Below are 21,769 nucleotides of genomic sequence, written 5' to 3'. Positions count from 1 at the left end.
ACAAATATTTTTTGAAAAAGAAAATTTGAAGTTGATTTCTTCAAGAAAATCATAGTAATTTCGATTTTCAATCTAAAATTAATCTCAGCATGACCCAAGCAAAGCATGTATGTTGCACTGGTACTGTTAACACTTTTAGGCACACAAGTACCGAGGTACGAATAAAAGTTGTAGCCCCATAACTATAAACGTGTGTTGACAGAATTACATTCAAGAAACTAGTTTTGCTTCAAAGTTTTCCTTCTTTACACTAAAGTTTGAATTAAAATTTTTCCTCCTCTTACGTTCATGTCTTAATAGGAAATGTGCACACAAATTTTCTTTTAAACAATTTCTCATGATACAAAACTAGAAAATAAAACGAATGACGTAAAAATCACTTGAGGTATCCCATCTTAGGCCTCTAGGTTGGCAACGCATCTGCAATTACCCCTGATGTTGCAGGTGTTTATGGGCGGTGGTGATCTCTTACCATTAGGAGACCCACTTGCTCGTTTTCCATCCAGTCGAATAAACAAAAAATCATCAATATTTGTTGAAAAATTAAGAAGATACTCTAGCAAATGAAATTTGCATTCAGAATTAAATTTGGAATTGATTTTCTTCGGCCGTGGTGACATTAATGACAGCATAGTCCATAATTGAAAATTTAAAACGTTCTATCTTCGTGTTTTTTGGGATTTTTGAATAAACAAAGGAGCGGCCACACCGCTGCTTAAAAGACGGTGACGGTACGGAATCGCAGTGACGCATCGTAACGCACCGTTTTTGTTGCATGCCCTCCACACCGCTGCTTAACAGTCCATACAAACAAACATAGTTTCCCATGCAAACGTAGTTTCGTTCTAATTTTCAAGCAGCACTGATCAAAACGCAACTTTGCAACTATAATGGGAGCAGCCAATACGATGCTTGTAATGAGGTTTGGTTAAAATTAAATGTAATGGAAGAAAACAATAGCGAATTTCCTTTTCTCATGCGAAACTTAAAATTAATGCGATTTTATTTTGTTAGGTTAGGTTAGGTTTGTGCAAGTATTTTGGATGGCGAACAATTTTTTGATTTGCATCCTCTTTGCTGTCGGTGGCTGATTGGCGCAAGTCCTTTGCCGCGCGCCTTCGATCGTAAAAAAGGCGGCAGTCAGCCAGACTTCAAAAAACTCTCTCGGCGGACATATATTGGTGTGGTTGTGCTCAGTTTTGTAAATTAAATATTAATTGTGATTATAGACATTGTAAATAGTTTTGTAACTAGCTAGTGAAGTGGCGGTGCGGACTATTGCGGTTTTACGGACCTTAGCGAGCGTCATACATCGAAGTCGGCTTCATTGAGGTATGTTTTTCATGAATTGTTCTCTAAACATAATGCTGCACAGAAGAGCAAGTAAGCCACGGCCTTGGTAACAGTCACTATTCGAAGGTTTAATTAACAAGGTTGTAGGTATACATTGAATATGAACGAAAACTAATTATTAGCATCAAAATAGCTGCTCCCATTATAGTCGTAAAGTTTTATTTTGCTTCATTGTGTTGTTTGTATATTAGAATGAAATTACTTTTGTATGAAAATGCGATCAGCGGCGAGCGCACTGGCGACTCTTAAAATACGCAGACGGTGGGGAATCGCAGTGACGTGCCGTAAACGTCACGACTTTTTGTAGAGAGCATGCGGTTAAGTCGTGACGGTTACTGCACGTCACTGCGATTCCGCACCGTTTACGTATTTTAAGCAGCGATGTGGTAAGCATGCAAAAAAAAAACCGGCCGAGAGCGTCACAGCTACGCAGCTCAACGCAACTCAACTCAACGCTCGCCAACAAGGCTCAGAGCAACACACTCAAGCAACTGGCACCTGCAAGCACCCACATGACGCACAGACTGCACCGCACTCCACACCGACCTCCGGTCTAAAAAGGGGGGCTGATGTAGCGACTCCTAGCGCCATCTAGTGAACAACAATAGAAACTCCGACCATGTTCTACATCGCACTATCGAAGTTTCTCAACGCGGTCGCATATATGTATACAAGTTCCGACGCTCGTCCTTCGGACTTCGGTCCCCAGGCATAACACCTGCCTGGAGAGAGATCTCTCTATTGGAGCCTCCCCCCACAACACAAATCCTGAAAAACTGTGAGGCCAGGTTTGATCCCACAATCCTCTGTTTAAGAGGCTTTCAAACAGGTAGGCTGCCACGCCAGTTTGAATTGCATTAGCTTAATTCATAAGCTATTTAAAGACAGATTGACAAACGTACTGATTGTATTGTAATGCGTATTACAATCACCGATCGCCTTGACACTGTACTAACGAGTCGATTACACTTGACTTATACCGTTATAGGACGAGAAACATGTAGTTAGCGTAGCGAGTATTCTAGCGATACATTGTCGTGTCGTATTAAAATTATAATACTTTATTATATTACTAGCCGTTACTCGCGACTCCGTCCGTGTAAAATTCGTTTATCGCTATCCCGTGGGTACTATGCAATTTTCCGGGATAAAAACTATCCTATGTCCTTCTCCGGGATTCAAACTATCTGTACACTGAATTTCAATTAAATCGGTTTAGTAGTTTAGACGTGCTGATGTAACAAACAAACAAACAAACAAACACGGACTATAATATTTCGCATTTATAATATTAGTGGATTATATATTATTATATTTTTCACTCATCTATCTATCTATCTATATCTAATACCTTTAAACGATCAAATTTGCAGGTGGTAGGACCTTGTGCTAGGTCCGCCCGGATTGCTACCACCATCTATCTCGCTAATCCTGCCGTGAAGCAGCAGTGCTTGCACTATTGTGTTTCGGCGTGGAGAGTAAGACAGCCGGTGAAATTACTGGCACTTGAGGTATCCCATCTTAGGCCTCTAGGTTGGCATCGCATCTGCAATACCCCTGGTGTTGCAGATGTTTATGGGTGGTGATCTCTTACCATCAGGAGACCAACTCGCTCGTTTGCCATCAATTCGAAAAAAAATAATCATGTGTATACTTACATATATATATATTTCGGAGATTTCGGAAACGGCGTCAACTGTTAGTATGTAGGGGTTTTCGTGGATAAAGAATCGATCTAGCTTGGTATTTTCGCTGGAAAACGATTATTACCAAGTTTTAGCCCGAGCAAAGCTCGGTCGCCCTGGTACTTACTTTCTATTGAAAAGCCCAGGTCGTATAGGCAATGCCACGAGAGTGAAAGTGAATGATTACATAGACCACCTACGCTACATGAAGAACTGATTGCATACCTATAACCTAACCAAAAAAAAATTGGGAAACCCCGACATTGCCACTTCAAAGTTCAATATCTCAAAAACGGCTGAACCTATTTTGAAGAAACTTGTCTAAGAACCATCGCTAGAAAACCTGCTTTTAAATAAAAATCCGCATTCAAACCGGTTCTCCCGTTTAAAAGCTACGGTCACAGACAGACACACATAACGGTCAAACTTATCACACCTCTTTGCGTCGGGAGTTAAAAAATGAATGTATTGAGACTGTGACCCTCCATACCATGCCTAAAGCTTCCAGGTTCCTATCAACAATGTTCTCGTTCGTTTCTCTATATCACGTTTATGTACATTTTACGCCACTATATTTTCAGCAGTAAACCTAGAATATACTGGCATTCTAAGCTCTAGGCTTAGTGATAAAGCTTACGAGTACTAGCAAAGTCTAGTGAACTCTTACGTGAAGTTTAGGCAGCTACGTATTTTTTATGCTTCCGGATTCGCTCAAGATTGCTGGATATTGTTATTAGATTGATGTTTTATGAGCTTTCTACTTTATACGAGTATAAACTTCTTGTTTGATGTAAATAGTGATTTTTGATGAAAATCTCCGATTTTCAGTGTTTCGTGTAGAGCGGGGTCATTTTAGACGGTTATTGAGATAGACGGACAGATAAAAAAAAAGATTTTTCAGGCTACCTTCTACCTATCTAATACTACCTAAAAGCGCCACCTTCACACACAGACAACCAACCAGAAATATAGGTTTATAGGTTTCTTAGTTACGGCAATGTTTGGAAACACTATTTTTAATGACTGTATCTTTTACATTTTGATTGCGTCGACTAGGAAGTTTGATTTTTCACTAATTTAATGAATAGTAGACTTGAGTAATTTAAGTAATTGTTGTAGCGTGAGATACAACAGATATAATATATATAGACCTCCAGTCGCTTCGGTTTGCAGCGGCCTGCATCCACCGTGAACCCGCGGCTTTAACCAGGTCATCCGTCCATCTCGTTGGTGGACGTCCTACGCTGCGCTTGCCGATCCGCCGTCTCCATTCGAGAACTTTCCGGCCCCAGCGGCCATCTGTTCGCCCTGCTAAATGGCCTGCCCATTGCCATTTCGACGAGCTAATTCGCTTGGCTATGTCGGTGACCCTTGTTCTTCTACGTATCTCCTCATTTCTGAGAATTTTATGTATTAAGATAATATGATGTATTGATCCATATAGGGTCATAGGAAAAGGAAAGAAATCTTTCAACAAATGCTTTATTATTCATCACAACATCCATTTTGCGTAGCCATTTCATAATTACATCGTTATTCGTGGGTGAGTAAAGTAATTGTTTCAGTCCATCCGTGGGTGTATTAAAGAATAAATTATCATTTATACTCTTATACAAATAAATTTAAACAAACCAAAAGGAACTTATTACAAATTTGAATAAATGTTCGTTTCATACCTTTGCAATCAATATACTAACATAAAAAAACATAATATTTACACAAGTTCTGCGACAATCAAAATAAAAGTCAAATAGTATTGTTTTTACAAGGAACAGCACATTCTGACAGATTGATTTTTTAAAAAGCCTCAAACGTGTCAGAACGGAGCGAGAGCTATTCGCTTTTCAAAAAACATTTGATTGCTGTGATACGGAACTGGAATCAAAACAAAAACGTAACGTCACAGAAAAAATATCTCCATTATTTTTCAATAAACTGACGGATTAATTACATTTTTTAAAGGGCACTATCCTATAGTATCAAATCAGAACAGCGGTGCTGGTAAGATTGGAGCAGCTGGCACAGGCAATACACGGTATGGCGAGTACGGAAGCACTGGGTGGTGGTTTAGTAGAGTACTGACGTGTGATACAGCCACTGGGGCAGGGTAGTGTAATGGCGCAGGGTAGACAGGAGGAGCGTACACTGGCGGGTGGTAGACTGACGGTGGGTAGACCACCACTGGCTTGGGAGCCGGTGCCGCTGACACCGCGGCGAGGATCGTGAGAACTGCAATCTGTGGATAGCAAAGGAGTTTAAAACTGACTGTACTCATTTTGTGGACTAAGTTGCTACTTAAGCCGTAAAAGGTTTCAAACAGAACCGAACCCATGAATCCCAACCTATACGTCCCATTGTTGGGCAGAGACTTCCTTTGAGAATGAGAGGGCTTGGGTCGTTCTTCCCACGCGGATTCAGTGTATATTGGGAACTTCGTACACACTATTGAATCGCTTCGCAGGTTTGTGGAGGTTTCTCAATGTAATCGTTCACCGTAAATCTCGGTATATTTCGTAAAATTATTTCGCATGCGATCCGAATTCCTCTGAAAAACTAAGCCATTACGATCAACATGCGATCGTCGTGAATGAAATTTGAACCCAAGATCCTCTGCTTAAGGTACAACTAAGCCATTACGGTTTTTCATCATACATCATAATATTGTAATAAAATAATCAAAGTTTCAATCTAATCATTGTTTCTGTTCTCTGACTTTTCGTCGAAAATATATTTCCCAAAGATTCCTTCCCCGGCTGTTTGAAATGGACGACATTTTTTTATCTGAAACTGTAAGTACTTCAGGTTTGTTATAAATAAACTTATCTAACCCGATAGTTCTGCGGTAGAGACAAAACAGTTCGTGCACAAACAGTTGAGAAATTCATTCGGGGTAGTTCTGAAATCCTGAATAGTTTATAGTTGAATTAACTTGAATTTGCGGCGCTTGCTTTTGAAACGATAGGGCCGTGGTCAACGGATACAAAAAAAGTGTTAAAAGACTTGTCTAGAAGGTTAGTTCTGGCCTCGGGGGACTCTAAAGCTGGCGGTTACCTCGCGCAAAGAATTAGGATAGCTATACAAAGAGGTAATGCGGCCAGCGTTTTGGGGTATGCCAATGACGACTTGTTTGCCTTATATTATAACTTATAAATGGAAAGGTTGTTTGTTTTAATAATTTTGCTTGTATTTTTAGGGTTCCGGAGCCAAAATGGCAAAAACGGAACCCTTATAGTTTCGCCATGTCTGTCTGTCTGTCCGTCCGTCCGCGGCTTTGCTCAGGTACTATCAATGCTAGAAAGCTGTAATTTAGCACGAATATGTATGTAAACTATGCCGATAAACTGGTACAATAAAAATTTCAAAAAAAGTTTTTTTTTTGGTGTACCTCCCATAGACGGAAAGTGGGGGTGATTTTTTTTTCCTCATCCAACCTTGTAGTGTGGGGTATCGTTGGATAGGTATTTTAAAATCATTAGGGGGTTGGTAAAACTATTCAGTGATTTGTTTGCAAAATATTCAACTTTAAAGTGCAAATTTTCATTAAAATCGAGCGAAAAAATTCAGAATGGTAATAAGTATATCAAACTTTTAAGGAAAACTATAACGGCTAAGTTTGCTTGAGAATTATTAGTAGTTTAAGAGTAAATAGCAGCCTAAGGTATAAAATATACCTAAACTTGGAAGATTCCGTATAAAATACGAAATCCTTAGAAAAATATTACTTAATTTTTTCGTAATGGCTACTGAACCCTATTTTGGGCGTGTCCGACACGCTCTTGGCCGGTTTTTTATTGTAAGGATGTACATTATACTTGTTGTAAATATATAATAAATTGACAATGTTTAATAGTTTCAGCATTAAAATCTTTTGTCCATCCATAATAAAGCAGTTGGGTAATAAATCATTTCGCAAAATATTTTTAGCGAAAAGGACCCCGTTCGTTTCAAAGTGGATATAATTAGCGATGGGTTTCTAGGGAATTTGTCGACGTGAAATAAGATTTTCCTCCAAGTTCCCAAACTCAGCACTTCTAAATCATAGCTGATCCAAGTTTCCCAGGGCTTGATAAAATAAACTCTTTATGAGAACTAAATCAGCAAGATACTAAGTTTTTTGTTTTACTAAATAAAATCATCATTAGAATTAGGATAATATAACCCAATCTTCACCATCATCATCAGCCGGAAGACGTCCACTGCTGGACAAAGGCCTTCCCCCTTAGAACGCCACAATGAACGACAACTCGCCACTTGCATCCACCGGTTTCCCGCCACTCTCACAATGTCGTCAGTCCACGTGGTGGGAGGCCTGCCAACGCTTCGTCTTCCGGTTCGTGGTCGCCACTCGAGGACTTTTCTCCCCCAACGGTTATCTGTTCTTCGAGCGATGTGGCCTGCCCATTGCCACTTCAATTTGCATATTTTTCCAGCTATGTCAGAGACTAATAACCAATCTTACTAACTTAGAAATATAATGCTGGAAATATAAGGTAAGTAAGGTCGTTACTGTCCCAATAGTTGGCATCTTTAATCTTATGTCATTAGCAATAGAGATGACAGCAGGGTGTCATCTATTGGGCATTAGCGAGTCGAGCACTCGGACACGTTTACCTTACTCAGCAGCACAAAATTTGACCCACTCTACATACAAAATTATTTATACAAATTAGAGAGCCAGTTTTTTTTCCGCTTAGTATAATAAGATAGAGACATCATGAGCTCATTTGGATAAAGCTTTAAGGAAACAGATAAAAAAATAATCGCAAGAGCAGAAGAAAAGTGGCAGCTTTTACACAGGATGCAGGTGGCAAACGAACGGTTGTTAATTATTCAAAGCAAGTTAAATAAACTCACCAATTTGAACATTTTCTTATTATTCCTTCGAAAATACGTTAAAGCAATAAGACCTGGTTCCAACTAAAGCACGAGGCGCCAGTCCTTCAATTTATAGCGCCCCAACTATTTCGTTTCCAAACGATTTATGGTCAAGAATTTTTATAATGCCCGCGTATTATGTCAGAGTCAGTGAGCACGCTCAATCGTTTCTTAGGGATTTAATTTTAACTAGAGTTTACCCGCGGCTTCGCACGCGTAAACTATTCGATCTGGTAGTTACAATTGAAATTCCGGGATTTTACAAAATTCCTGTGGGAAATCCCAAAATTTATATCGTAATGTTCGTTAAGGTGTTGTGTTAAGAACAATTATCCCGTGGGAATATTGGAATAAAAGTAGCCTTTGTGTTATTTCAGACATCCAGCTATCTACATACCAAATTTCATGACTCTAAGCCCAGCGTAATCTGGCGCGCGGCAATGAATGGGTAAAGAGCTTTACAGACTGCAATGTAGGATAATGAATAGATTTCTTTTTCCCTGAATGGCAACACTGGCATAGATAATAGATCGCTCGTTTTTGGCTCGAAATTCGAACTTGTGATTTTATTTTGCTTGATATACAAAATGTACACACTCAATATCATATTTTCTCAAGTTTTTCGCGATTCCCAAGGTCAAAGAATCGAATCGCTTTAAAATTCCAGAGAAATAATGCGTTGTTTGGGAGAAACGTGTCAAAATGGTGCCATCCTGCTCTGTCTCGTTTTTTTGTCCTGTTCTGGCGGTTCACTTTTATATTATAGATTACATTTTATCGCTTTTCATAAGAGAATTTTCGATATATTCAAAATTGGTTTTATTAAAGAATTGCGTAGTAAGAAATTGTATTAGGCACCTGTCCTATTGTCGACGATAAACGAGATGAGACTAAGGCTAGAAGGGTTAAACAATAACTCAAAAAAAAAGAAAACAACTTTTCATGCTCATAAATTTCGTATTTATGCTGGATCTAGGCGACTTAAAACGACTTTTTATGCTCTAGTGCATAAAGTAAAATCTCCGTCTAATACCAAGGCGTCAAAAGCCAGAAACAAAGAAGTTTCTATATATTTTTTTGTCATTTTTAGTTTACATAAAACTAAAAATTAATCAAATCAATCAGAATTCTGTTATGTAGTAATGCATGAAAAATAAAAGGTACATAGTAAGTGAACAATTGTTTCCACTGTATGCTATTTAATTTCCTCGCAATCGAAGTGAAGCAGAGTGTAAAACTCGAGCATCAAACCCATTTTCCCCTCAACGTCATCCACCCTTGCCGTATCGGCTCGGGTGGCTATATGAACGTCTTGAGTAAATTAGCTCGTTTTATGCTCTTGTACCATCTACTAACTTAGGGGTTTTACCCCTAAATTTCGGGGAGAAATAAGGAGCATGGGATTTTTTTAGGGGTATATAATTAGGGATTTTTCCATACCGTGTTTGTGTGATATTGGAAACTTAATTATTTTCCGATATACGTTACTGTGATTTGTAAAGCGGTTGAACTATCTTTTGCGGCTTTCACGATATATTTTGATTTTTGGGTCTGTGGCGTGGCTGTTGAGTGACTGAGTGTTGTGTTGGCAAAATCAAACTGATCCTTAATAATGTATAACTTAAAACATTAAAGAAATTCAGACATAATTTGTTTTATTTTATACATAGGAATTTTTCCAAAAAAAAAATCAGTTTTAGGCAGTTTTAACCTTTAGCTCTAGGGGTAAAAAAAATTGGAGTTGGTCAACCCCTCTAACTTTAAGTGGATTTGTACCCCATAAAATCCTACTTGAAATAAGTGACCCGGGGAACATTACCTTTAATACGAATGAGCGAACATCGAGAAGTGTAAACACCGATTTTACTAGGTAATGAATAACAGTGTGTACATTTAAACATGATGTATTGTTTACAATACAATACAAATGTTTATCCAGACAATTGTATCTAAGAAACGAACGCCTAAAAAAAAATAGCTTTGATTATCATAAAATACTAACTATTTAATTGCTATGTTAATGTACAGAGGTATATCAACAGGTCTCTGACTCAATCTCATATAATTATATGAAATTTTATGAAATTAGAATATCTTTGGGATATATTCTATTTCTAAGAGCCGTCGTGGCCTAGAGTGATTTGAGCTATCGCCTCTCAAGCAGAGGATCGTGGCTTCAAACCTCAGCTCGCACTTCCAAGTTTTTCGAAATTTATATGCAAAATTACATTTGAAATTTACCACGAACTGCACAAACATGCGAAGCAATTCAATGGAGTGTGTGAAGTTCCCAATCCGCACTGGGCCCGCGTGGGAACTACGGCCCAAGCCCTCTCATTCTGAGAGGAGTCCTGTGCCCAGAGGAGGTTGGGATGATGATGATGATGATGATGTTCTAAAATGGTTATTCGAATTTCATAAAATTTAATGTACGAGGTTTATTCAGAGACTTATCGGTATGCGAATAAAAATGGATTACGTTTTTATGTTTTCCAATTTTTTTTGTAAGATTTTCTTGGATCTGTGGATATCCAGTTAAATAAAAGAACGTGGTCACCCTACACTCTCGTAGTACGCTAGCTGGAGTAAGTTTCCCTGCCCTTACAAATCGCATGACTTGCGTTCCTGTGTACAGAGTAGGACAGTAAGATAGAGGCGCCTTAAAACAAAACTTAATAAAATTCTAAATTAAATTTCAGTAAGAGTTATGTCTCATATTTTATTATGTTTTCTTTTTGACAAATATTTTAATAGGCATCGATTTCATTTTTTTTTATTTTGGTTTATTCTATGTGTTATTTTAAAACCTTGGATTTCATTAAAAATCTATTTGACTCCGATTCAATGTACATGTCAAGTGTAAAAATATTCAAACTATAATAAAAATATAACTTAATCAAAGTTTAAAAAGTAGGTACCACAAACTCTCATTCCGACGCAACGAGGCCGTAGTAACATATTTTTGAATGGCTCGAATAGATACTTATTTTTACACTTGAATATACCTAAAAATTATATGAAAAATAGACTTAAATGTAAACAATTAAACAGTACAGTCACCTACATTGATATGTGCCACGGCGGAGCGTGCAAAAATATTTGACACTAGAAACTTGACTAGAAATAGTCGTACCTTTCAGATATTTATACACACTTTTTTGTGTCAAATATTATGCTTGTGACTATACAATAACACGTAATCTTACGAAAAAACTGTAGACTTCTGTTTTTTAAACAATAAAATAAATTCATTTAAATAATGCACGTTTTAAAACCTAATCCAAAGTCAAAACTGACGCATCAATTACAACAAATCCTTTTTACAGTCCAATTTAGATACACCCATAAATTGCGTCCTTTTAGCAGGACTATTAAACGTTTAACGTGTTAATTTATATCCACCCTAGTTCAGCTCACAGGCTTTACAAGTCCTAATATGCGGTCTATTTGGGGGGAAGAGTTAATTACTCAATAAATTAATGGTCTTTTGGTCGTTGGCCTCGGAAGTTTCAGACAATATGTAACTTTTTTTCGGTAAGGAAGTTTCTAAGTGGTTTTAGGAAGTTTTCAGACTATGATAGTGGCTCTTGAATAATCATCATCATCATAAATCTGCAGTAGGACGTCCATTGTTGGACATAGGATTCCGCTATAGACCTCTAAGTTACTTCGATTGTAAGCGGCCTGCATTCAACGTGAACCTGCGGCCTTAACCAGGTATAATAATATTCTTAACTTACTTATTGAATCAAAGATTTCTGTACAATGTAATACATATAAATTTCCCAATGCATTTTTTAATAAAAGATATTTAAAATAAGATAGATAAGTTGAAAAATCACATAACCTTACCTTATTAAGTTGCGATATGTTTTCTTCAAATTTAAATAGAATCAAATGTAAGTTTGCCAAAATTATTTCTATAATAATTCCGAACAAAACAAGAATTCTATAATAATTCCGAACAAAACAAGAATTTCACCTACCGGTTCATAGAAAAATACTGAGTTAACAGTCACACTACTCCTTCTTTGCAGTCGGTAAAAATAATCACATTAAAACGTCTCTAACTTTGTCAGTTAAGTATAATGTCACACTGGCATTTTAAACTTTACGAATTGCTTCTCGCAAAAACTCGTCGAGATGTGCCATGACCCGATATGCCATAAATGAAATGTGGTCCTCATCTGTATTCCGAGAGTTTAATTGATGATTATTATTAAACGGAATGAAGCTATTTAATCGGTTTTATGGTGAATAAGTTGATCATTTGTCAAGCTGGCAGAATTGAAAGATAGGAGAAAAGAAAAAATATTTTTTGTGAGTAGGCCGTTCTCATTTAATTACAATGTATTTTTTTATACTGTCAACGCTTTCGTGTAATACACGAAGTACCTATGCGTATTTTATAAGGAGTTTATCTAATTAATCAATCAAAAAACTTCTTAGGCGAAATGAATGGATGTAAGATGTAAATTAAATGATTCGAGTGGATATAACTCTCTTTGTACAAAGTCATAAAATTAACAGATAACGAGACCAGAAATGAATGAAAGCAAATTTATTTCTAAAAAGGGACCTTTTCCAGTAAGGCTTAGTAATATTAAAAAGACATCAGAAATATGTTTAGACATTACAAAGAAGAGATGGGGTTTGTTTATGATAATAAAAAATACTATCTATATTTTGCTACTATGTGTACACAGGAAAAACGTGCAAAAATGCACATGACCTACTGTTTTTAAAGTGATTAAACCTATTTCACTCGGCAAATTGCATCAACTGCAACCGGACTGCAGTCATCATACGATTACTCCGGTGCATGTCATGCTTTATCGCAATCCCACATTTTATCACTTAATCTTATCACGGAGTTAATGACAAGCTTTATGTGCATTTTGTTCTCACAAATTGCTCGAAAATGTGACTTTTGGAAATGTAGGCAGACAGTTATTATTGAGGTTAATTGTGACTTGTGTATAATATTGCGTAATTTATTTAAATGCACAAATAAAAATATTAAATCTTTTTGCAAAAATAAAAAATTAACATAATCTTTTGCTGGTGTTTTTTTTTTTCTTACTCTTCGCGCCGAAACACAACATTGCAAGCACTGCTGCTTCACGGCAGGATTAGCGAGCAAGATGGTGGTAGCAATCCGGGCGGACCTAAATTACTACGCAACACTATATGTGCGTAAATAAATTATAATGTCAAGAGTTTACAGGGGGTTTTAAGGCATTACTGCGTGTTACTAATACAGATACATATTTTTAAAATGTAACGTGTGTACCTACGGTATCGAAAACATCTAGTTTTCTTATCAGCAGCAGCACGTCGCAGCTCGTGGGGCAGACATACCTACCTAGTTCTCGTTAATGCAGGTCATTCTCAATGGTTCTTGAACACATGATAGAGGATTTAATATAATATGGATATAGATAAAATATTGTATGCAACTGTACGTAATTAGGCCTTAAAACACTCATGTGACCCTATAACGAAACTCGGCTACGCCTCGTTTTATAAACCCAACACTCGTGTTTTAAGGACCCCTATTACGATACAGTTGCATAAAATACTATTTTGTGATGAGTATCAAACAACAGCTTCTGTTTCTAATTAGAATCTGTTTCTTTTCCCCGAACTATCATATTAAGTTCTCTAGCGTCAATCAAGGTGTACTGTCATTTTATGTTCACGTAATTTTACTCGATGTTTGTTGATCTAGTTATATCACGTTCACCTAATCAGGTGGAGTCTGAATGTGCTTAGTAAAATTATATGAAGTTTGAATATGGTGATGCGGCATTCCTAGGTATGAAACCTGGTCAGAGGAATTTTCGAGCCGTGAGAACTGAACTAAGATTTTTATAACTAGCTTTTGCCCGCGACTTCGTTCGCGTAAAAAATCCTTTCTTATTCCTTGGTTACTTCTTAAGAGCAACTGTGAAAAAATCAGCTTTCTTCGTTTCGTTCAACTCACGGTTATAAATCAGGAACAGTCTGATCAGTTTCGGAAGATATTTTTCATACCGACGAACGGATGGCCAAGTGGTTAGAGAACCTGACTACGAAGCTTGAAGTCCCGGGTTCAATTTCCGGCCGGGGCAGATAATTGTATGAATAATGCGAATGTTTGTTCTCGGGTCTTGCATGTCTAATATCTATCCATAGTACAAGTTTTGCTTAGTTTGGGACTAGGTCTATTGGTGTCAAGTGTCCCATCATGATATTACAAAGCTTTTATTTAGTTTCACCTGCCCCGTTGTCTGTCTGTCTGTAATCAAATTTTGGCAAGTTAAATTCGACCAACTTCCAGTAGTTAGATTGACTTGAAATTTGGTATACTTATGACAATACAATAATCTGGCCGAGACATCCTGGTAATCCATCCAGGATTGTCTCCACAGGACGGAACTCTTCAACGGTTAATGGCAGCGACTTGAAATTTGATATGCAACTGTGTATATAGTTTGGGTGAAATTTTTAACAAGAACTTGTTTATTATTATTCATTCATAGGTTAGTGCGTTCACGACAGTGGCGCTTACCCCACACAATGACATGTTACGTTGAAGTTTTTTTTTTCAAATACCTCTCACGATATCCTAAGTACCTAACAATTATGTACCTAAAGGTAAGTGAGTCTTGTTTGGTCTACTTGAAAATTAATTAAACAAAAAAAATAAACTAGTACTTACTGAAGGGCACAAAGAACAAATTGGCAAGTTTTTAATCACGTAGGCGTCTGACCCCGCTATATGGGAAGTATCGATAAGGTCATTGGAACAGGCTTTTACGGAAGATGATGATAATTTACTACAAAAAAGGGCTTAATTACGTAATAATAGGTATTAATACCGAGACCGACTCAGCTAGAAAAATGTGCAAGTTGAAGTGGCCACATCGTAATGTTTTTCATGATCCAATACGAACGCTTCATTTACCTCGCCTCGCTCCGCTCAACTGTTTCCACTAGAGCTGTGCTATGCGAGGATGGGTAAATGAAGCGTTCCTATTGGTTCATGCAAAACACATTCTTCGCAGTACATCCTCGCACATCTTTAGTGGAAACGCTGACTGAAACTTGATATGATCATGTAGTTTAGGTGTCAGTTCAAGTACAGTCCACAAAAAGTCAGCAAAACAGGCTCAAAATATATTTTTTAAACTTATTTCCTTCTCGTCTACGAATAGTAATTCTCTTGTAGTATCTCGTCTAATATACGGAGACGGCATCTCACAGATCTAGCAGAGTGCGGTGAACTAGACCTTGGTATTGTCTACCGATTGTATTTGTGATAGTAACACATCTTAGTCTTCTAAGTAAACTACCATGACGACTTTCAAGACTTTCTTGGAAAAATAGTGTGACAGTTTCCATTTGTTTCAATACCGCAGTTCTGGAGTTCGGAGTTTATAGGTATTTAGTTGGCAATCTCACACAACTTGGTAAAAAGAAAAAAATAAACGAAAAAATAAGGAGGTACGTCAGTAATTTATTCTATATAACTTCACATAACTTAATGGTGGACAGCGACCAGAGGAACGGACTTGACGACGTGTCCGTGGTGGACGACCGAGCTGGAGTGAGCGACCGCGGACGGGACGGTCCTGACGACCACTGGGGCCGCGTGGACCACTGGGGTGTGCACGGCGTGAACGACGGGGGTGTGCACGGCGTGGACAACAGGGGCGGAGTGGACGGCGACGACGGGGGCCGAGTGGACGACCGGGGCGGCGTGGACGACCGGGGTGTGCACGGCGTGGACGACGGGGCTGCCGTGGTTGACGACCTGGCTGCTCTTGGTGATGGTCGTTTGGGAGCCCACGACGGGGACCGCGTGCACACTGTGGACCACTGGGGAATGGTGGGCGAGGAGGACGCCCGGGGCAGCGGCGGCGCAGGCCAGGAGAGCGGCGAAGGCGATCTGCAGGAAATTATTATGGTTAGAGGCCATTTTGTTGATTTGAAAAAAGAATAAGAAGGATAAGTTCTCAATTAGCTCGTACTTTTTAAGTTTGTTATCACTTATCGTAGAACACTATCATTTATGAACCTAATGTTAAGTCCCTGTTAGTTGAAAAAAAAAAAAGCATTAAAGAAATATTTGAATTCGTTTTTTTTGACGTACTTATTTGTATCTTTTGTATCTTTTTTTGATTGTTCATTTAAATTTCGAACTATTATTTTAAGTGCGCATACAGTATTGAATTTTTGAATTCAAAGACATTATTTGATTTAAGGAAGTTAATGTTTGCATTTAAGTAATTTACATTTATTTTTCCTCAAAATATAATAAAATATAATAAGTAAAAAGTAAGCCTCTCAAGTCATAACAAAACAAAAGTTAAAGAAAAAGTCCGAGAATCACTATAACACGTAAAATATAACTCTGCTTTTCATAGAAATACTACGAAGTACGAAGTTTTGTTTTTGAAGGCTATTAAATCTATATGTAAGTAGCTCTATGCGCAACTGTGAATCGCATTTAATTTCGGTTATTTTTAAAGTTTTTTTTATATTATGCCCTCTTTCCGCTGACAATATATTTTTAACTAACACAATCAACATTTTAAATCATCATTCCATCATTCCAGCCTATATACGTCCCACTGCTGGGCACAGGCCTCCTCTCAGAACAAGAGGGCTTGGGTCATAGTTCCCACGCGGGCCCAGTGCGGATTGGGAACTTCGCACGCACCATTGAATCGCTTCGCAGGTTTGTGCAGTTTTCCTCACGATGTTTTCCTTCACCGCAAAGCTCATGGTAAATTTCAAATGTAATTCCGCACATGAATTTCGAAAAACTCAGAGGTGCGAGCCGGGGTTTGAACCCACGACCCTCTGCTTGAGAGGCGATAGGTCAAACCACTAGGCCACCACGGCTTTACACATTTTTTTTTAAATAATTTATTTTAAATATATTTATAATCAGGCGTTACTTTGCAGAGGTCCATATCAATGAGTTTAAATAATTTCCTTGCTCACCCGCGACCTTATGATTTATGATAATTAAGCTTATGCAAAATATGCGTGTCCACGCAGTTCCTCCACCTCCACACTGTAAGAACACACAAATCACACAAACCCATCTATCACCACCACCACACTACACTGACTGACTGATTTGTGTGTGTTCTTACAGCGTGGAGGTGGAAGAACTGCATGAACACGCATATTTTGCATAAGCTTAACTATCATAAGGTCGCGGGTGAGCAAGGAAGTTCTTTTAATTCACAAACAACATTTTTTGAATTTCCGTTCAGATTTCCCATATACTCATATCAAGTTAAATTGCATTTTTTTTTTGTTTGTTAATGATAATATTAATGTAACACTCAGATATCCCAACGTCCGTATTCACTCCAAAAAATAAGATAAAACACTTACGAATTTCTGCATTTTGCTTTTTTTTTGTTTAGCTCTGTACTACACGAACTTTGGAAGTTGTCTAACTTTTAGCATTGTGCCGCGGTATTTATATGAATCAAACGCACAATGACTGGGCAGCGTACTTGAAAACGGAATAAATTATGAGCTACGAGCTTTTGGAGAGGTCACGCGAGTCAAGTCGCCGCGGTTCGATCCCCGGACGAGGCCGTGGAATTATGATTTTTTTGATATTGAAACACGGTAAGTTTTTTTTATAAGGCTATAATACTTGTCAAAATAAAATAAATAAAGAAAGAAAAAAAACATGGATAAGAATAATAATAAAAATGGAATAGAATTCGCGCTGTCATCGTTCATCCACCATTACGTCTCATATTTCGTTTTCTAGAATTTTTATTTAGACACTGGCAAAATTGTCCTCCAATGGACAGCGCCATATTTTTAAAGACACTTCAGTTACACAGGTAAAATTAAATCGAATACGTTTGTGTTTTTACCTGAATACATTTAATTGAATGAAAAGTATTTGCTTTGTGAGTCTAGAGATAAGACCGCCTTTTTATTTAACTTTTTTTGTAACCTATTGTATTTCCTTTTTGTACAATAAAGATCATAATTATACAAACATTTTTTTTTAAAACAAAGGATGTTATAAAAAATATATTTACCTATTAGGTATTTTCGTTTTATATTAATGAAACTCCGTGGTTTCTATCTTCTTTAGGTAGTATTAAAGTCAACAAGTTTTTTTTTAAGTAAGAGTTGCCTTATAAAGTTTGAATTTAAGTGATGGAACCATGATCTATCTGTCATGTGTATTATTTGTTATGAATTTTTAGCTATTGTATTGACGAAACGACTAAAGAGATTATCTTCTAAGTCTGTATCAGTTCGATAATTGAAAATACTTTATTTTTCATTTTTTGTGATAATTTACTTTACAATTCTCATATCTTACGATGGTTAAAATACGAAGATTAAAAACCAAACTATCAAAAAAGAAGGAAATAAATTGAACTTCTTCAAAATATGAACGTCTTAATCTTTCATTAAGATTTTTCTGTAGGTGTATTTGAATTTATATCGTATTAGCCCGCATATCACATAAATATCACCTTGAATCATTATCTCTTTGTTCATAAAAAACTCTTTTTCCGCGCATACGATAAGGTCAAATTTAAATGTTACCGCATCCATAATATCCCTTTACACACTTACGCTATCTTGAGTTGCCTCAGGGCATACTTCAAAACCATGAATAAATACATGACCAAGTAGACATTTGGTGCATGTAGGTTGATGCCAAGTTCAGTATAATTTCTCTTATGTAACTTTCATTACGTTTTGTTTACAATAGGCCAACGACGCAAGCTTATTGAAAGGGAGATGGTGGCAAAAATATTCACTAATTAATGATTAATTTATCTGGGGCTGAAATAGACAATTTTACGAGTAGGTATAAAAATAGTCATTAAATTTATATCTAAAGATTTCGACGAAATATTTTATGTGAGGTCTTTCGGGAGAAAACAGGCAACCTAGTTTTAACCATCGACATCTATGTATAGACTGCATGTTTCTTACATCAAAACACAGCGCGGTTTTGTGAACTTTTCACTATAGTTTGTTGACGTCCGTGACAGGGGTTGTGTCAAAGTAATATTGATGATTGATGCGCCGCGCGGTTTGTTCTAAACAGTCAGTATAGTGCCGTAAGGTACATAAATGTCAATGGTTTTGACGTATCATTCTTAATTCTAGATTTCTCGCGCAATAAGATTGGTAATTTCGATAGCTCTGCAACTCCAACCATGTGGCTTATTGGTTTAGCATTAGATTTATGTGAATCGGAGGTAGCCCTCTAACCCTGATGGGTTCAAATTGTGATGAAACGAGACTTACTTTTTCTATTTTTCTTTTATTTCCCCTGCTTGAGAAATCACAGGTCAAGCGAAAAGGCCAGCTCAGCATCCAAAAGGTCACTATATTATAATATACTCGTAGACAGGCAAATAAAGTGGTAGTTGAATGAAATTAAATAGTTTATTTTAAATGTTCAAACGCAAGTGTCGAATCTGTTATACGGGTTGGAATGATGATGATTTTTTGTTTGGATAATACTATTACCTATTTCACCACTCATTGATGAATTTTAAGTATCAGACATCTGTGATTCCGTCTCTGTTTGTTTTGTCCGAATCAACAGAGACGGCATCGCATTTATCTATACCATGAATATGTAAAATATAAATATAATGCAATATTTGTGTCAATATTTATATTTTTAAATATCTTGAATAATTATCTATAATGTTGTTTAACTACCTTTTACTGGCAATGTCTATAGTTCGGGTTGCGTACTGGGATGGAAGAGATGAACAAAGTAGATAGGTAGTTAATATTCTTTAATATCACACATGTATGTTATAGAAAAGTTCAGAAGGCGGGCTAACCAGGCGGGAGTCGGGGCGCGTTGGTTGTGTACCGAGTGGCGTCCGTTGGCCGCGGGCCCCGCGTGGTTAGCTAAAATGCTGATCACACAATATGTGGCAGGGGTGTCGCCACAGTTGCATTAATAATTTTGCAGTGTTTTAGTTTTTGTATTTAATAAAACGTTTTTTGTTGTTTCCTTAACCTTCCTAATATCTCATATGGAACTTGTCAGGCACAGCGACGATATTTTTTTTATTGCAGTTTCGTTTTTACTAGCTCCTGATCTAACTTACCCGGTGACCGCTACTCGAATATAGAAGGCGCGTGCGCGCTAGTGCTTGAGATTTATTGTTTGAACTCTACTTGAGACGCGGTCCTATTTAAAATTACGATAAAAAATATATTTTTATTTTGTAATAGGCCGCAAAGGGCTATTTTTTCTTTTTTGTTACTTTTTATAGCCCCCAACGCAAACGGAGAGGTGCTATATACAGTTTGACGTGTCAGTGTGTCTGAGTAGTTGTCTAAGGAAACAAGACTCTCTAACGGATGGTCCGTTTTTTAAACGAAAACTAGATCAATCGAGATGGCTTTTAGCTAAAATCCTATAAGCTAGAAAACCTGGCGGGGATTTTTCAACTTTTCCAATTATAATAATAATGCGTTGCAAGAAACTCGACAGAAAGTTTTCAGCAGAACCAAAATGTACAGTTACCAAAACAAAGTAAATTACAAATCCTACTAATATTATAAATGCGAAAGTTTGTAAGTCTGTTTGTTTGTTAGGACTTTATCACGTTCAAACCGCTGTACCGATTTGGATGAAATTCGGTATATATAGATAGTTTGAGTCCCGGGGAAGGACATGAGATGGTTTTTATCCCGGAAAATGTTATTGTTCCCACGGTATAGCGATAACCGAATTCTACGCGGAAAATGTCTCGGGTAACGGCTAGTTCTGTAGATAAAAAATTAAAATTACATGGATTACAAATGTTTCAATTCTACAGGGATGTAAGTACCTACTTATCCAAGGGATACTCCTACGATAAGTACCCACTTCAATGAAGACTACGACATTTTTTTTAAATCTCACCAAATTTTTAATGCATACAAGATAATATCGTTTCACAATAAAATTTTACAAACAAAAAATACACAGCCAAATTGAGAACTACCTATTTTTTGAACACTGTTAAAAATGAATTCTACAATTCAGTTTATTTAATAGCGTAAATAAAAAATCCTAGTAAAATTACAGAGCAAAATTAACTTCTGTTGCTCAATTAAGCGTAATAATTACTATACTTAAACGAAGACGGTAATTTTACCGGCTTATTAGCGCAGAGTAGGGCTTGTTTAGGAGTAATCCAATACGGCACTCTAAATGGGCCCGAGCATCTATCTCACTCTTCATTCATTAGGTACTATTTATTATTAAGAAGTTAATCGGAGACATTATACGTCATTTTGTGCGAAACATTGAACGAAGAAGCTATGCTTTTGCTATGTTTTAATCGAAAAAAAAAACACAATTTTGTAGGAAATAATATATACATAGTACTAGCTCGTTACCAAATTTCATAACTCTAAGCCCAGCGGTTATTATTTCGAGATTTTATCTATCCCGTGGGAATATCGGGATAAAAAGTATCCTATGTTTTAATCCAGGTTATAAACTAACTTTTCGCCAAATTTCATCCAAATCCGTCCAGCCGTTTCAGCGTGAAGAAGTAACAAACATACTCACTCACTCACAAACTTTCACATTTATAATATTAGTAGGATTAGTGTTAGGAGAGTCTCTCCTAAGCATAATGTACTCAGTGTGGAGTTATTGGATTCACAGAGAGACAGACAAAAACATTTCAAACTTGTTATTGGTTGTGCTACTTTTTGACTAATGGCTGCTCAAGATTGTACTCGCGTAAACGTGCTGCCTTTTTTAGCTAAAAGCTCAATATCTCAAAAACGGCTGAGCCGATTTACTACTGTGCCATAGACAGACACACAGACACATAGAC

The 21,769-nt window shown here is 37.1% G+C and overlaps 2 protein-coding genes across 2 annotated transcripts in view; one reads left to right on the top strand and one right to left on the bottom strand.

Annotated features, from left to right (window-relative positions):
* LOC141434557 (neuropeptide SIFamide receptor-like) overlaps positions 1-21,769 on the top strand; it is a 116,844-nt gene that overhangs the window by 62,274 nt on the left and 32,801 nt on the right. The window lies entirely within an intron of this gene.
* LOC141434318 (uncharacterized) lies at positions 15,395-17,379 on the bottom strand. The gene is made up of 2 exons (XM_074096727.1): positions 17,310-17,379; positions 15,395-15,846 (listed from the first exon to the last, which is right to left on the bottom strand). Exons 1-2 carry the CDS (start codon positions 17,319-17,321, stop codon positions 15,439-15,441), a joined length of 420 nt encoding a protein of 139 aa, XP_073952828.1. The 5' UTR covers positions 17,322-17,379; the 3' UTR covers positions 15,395-15,438.

Source organism: Choristoneura fumiferana, chromosome 13 (assembly GCF_025370935.1).
Source record: "Choristoneura fumiferana chromosome 13, NRCan_CFum_1, whole genome shotgun sequence".
In the NCBI taxonomy this organism is placed as follows: domain Eukaryota; kingdom Metazoa; phylum Arthropoda; class Insecta; order Lepidoptera; family Tortricidae; genus Choristoneura; species Choristoneura fumiferana.
This window is presented reverse-complemented; position numbering and strand designations above follow the sequence as displayed.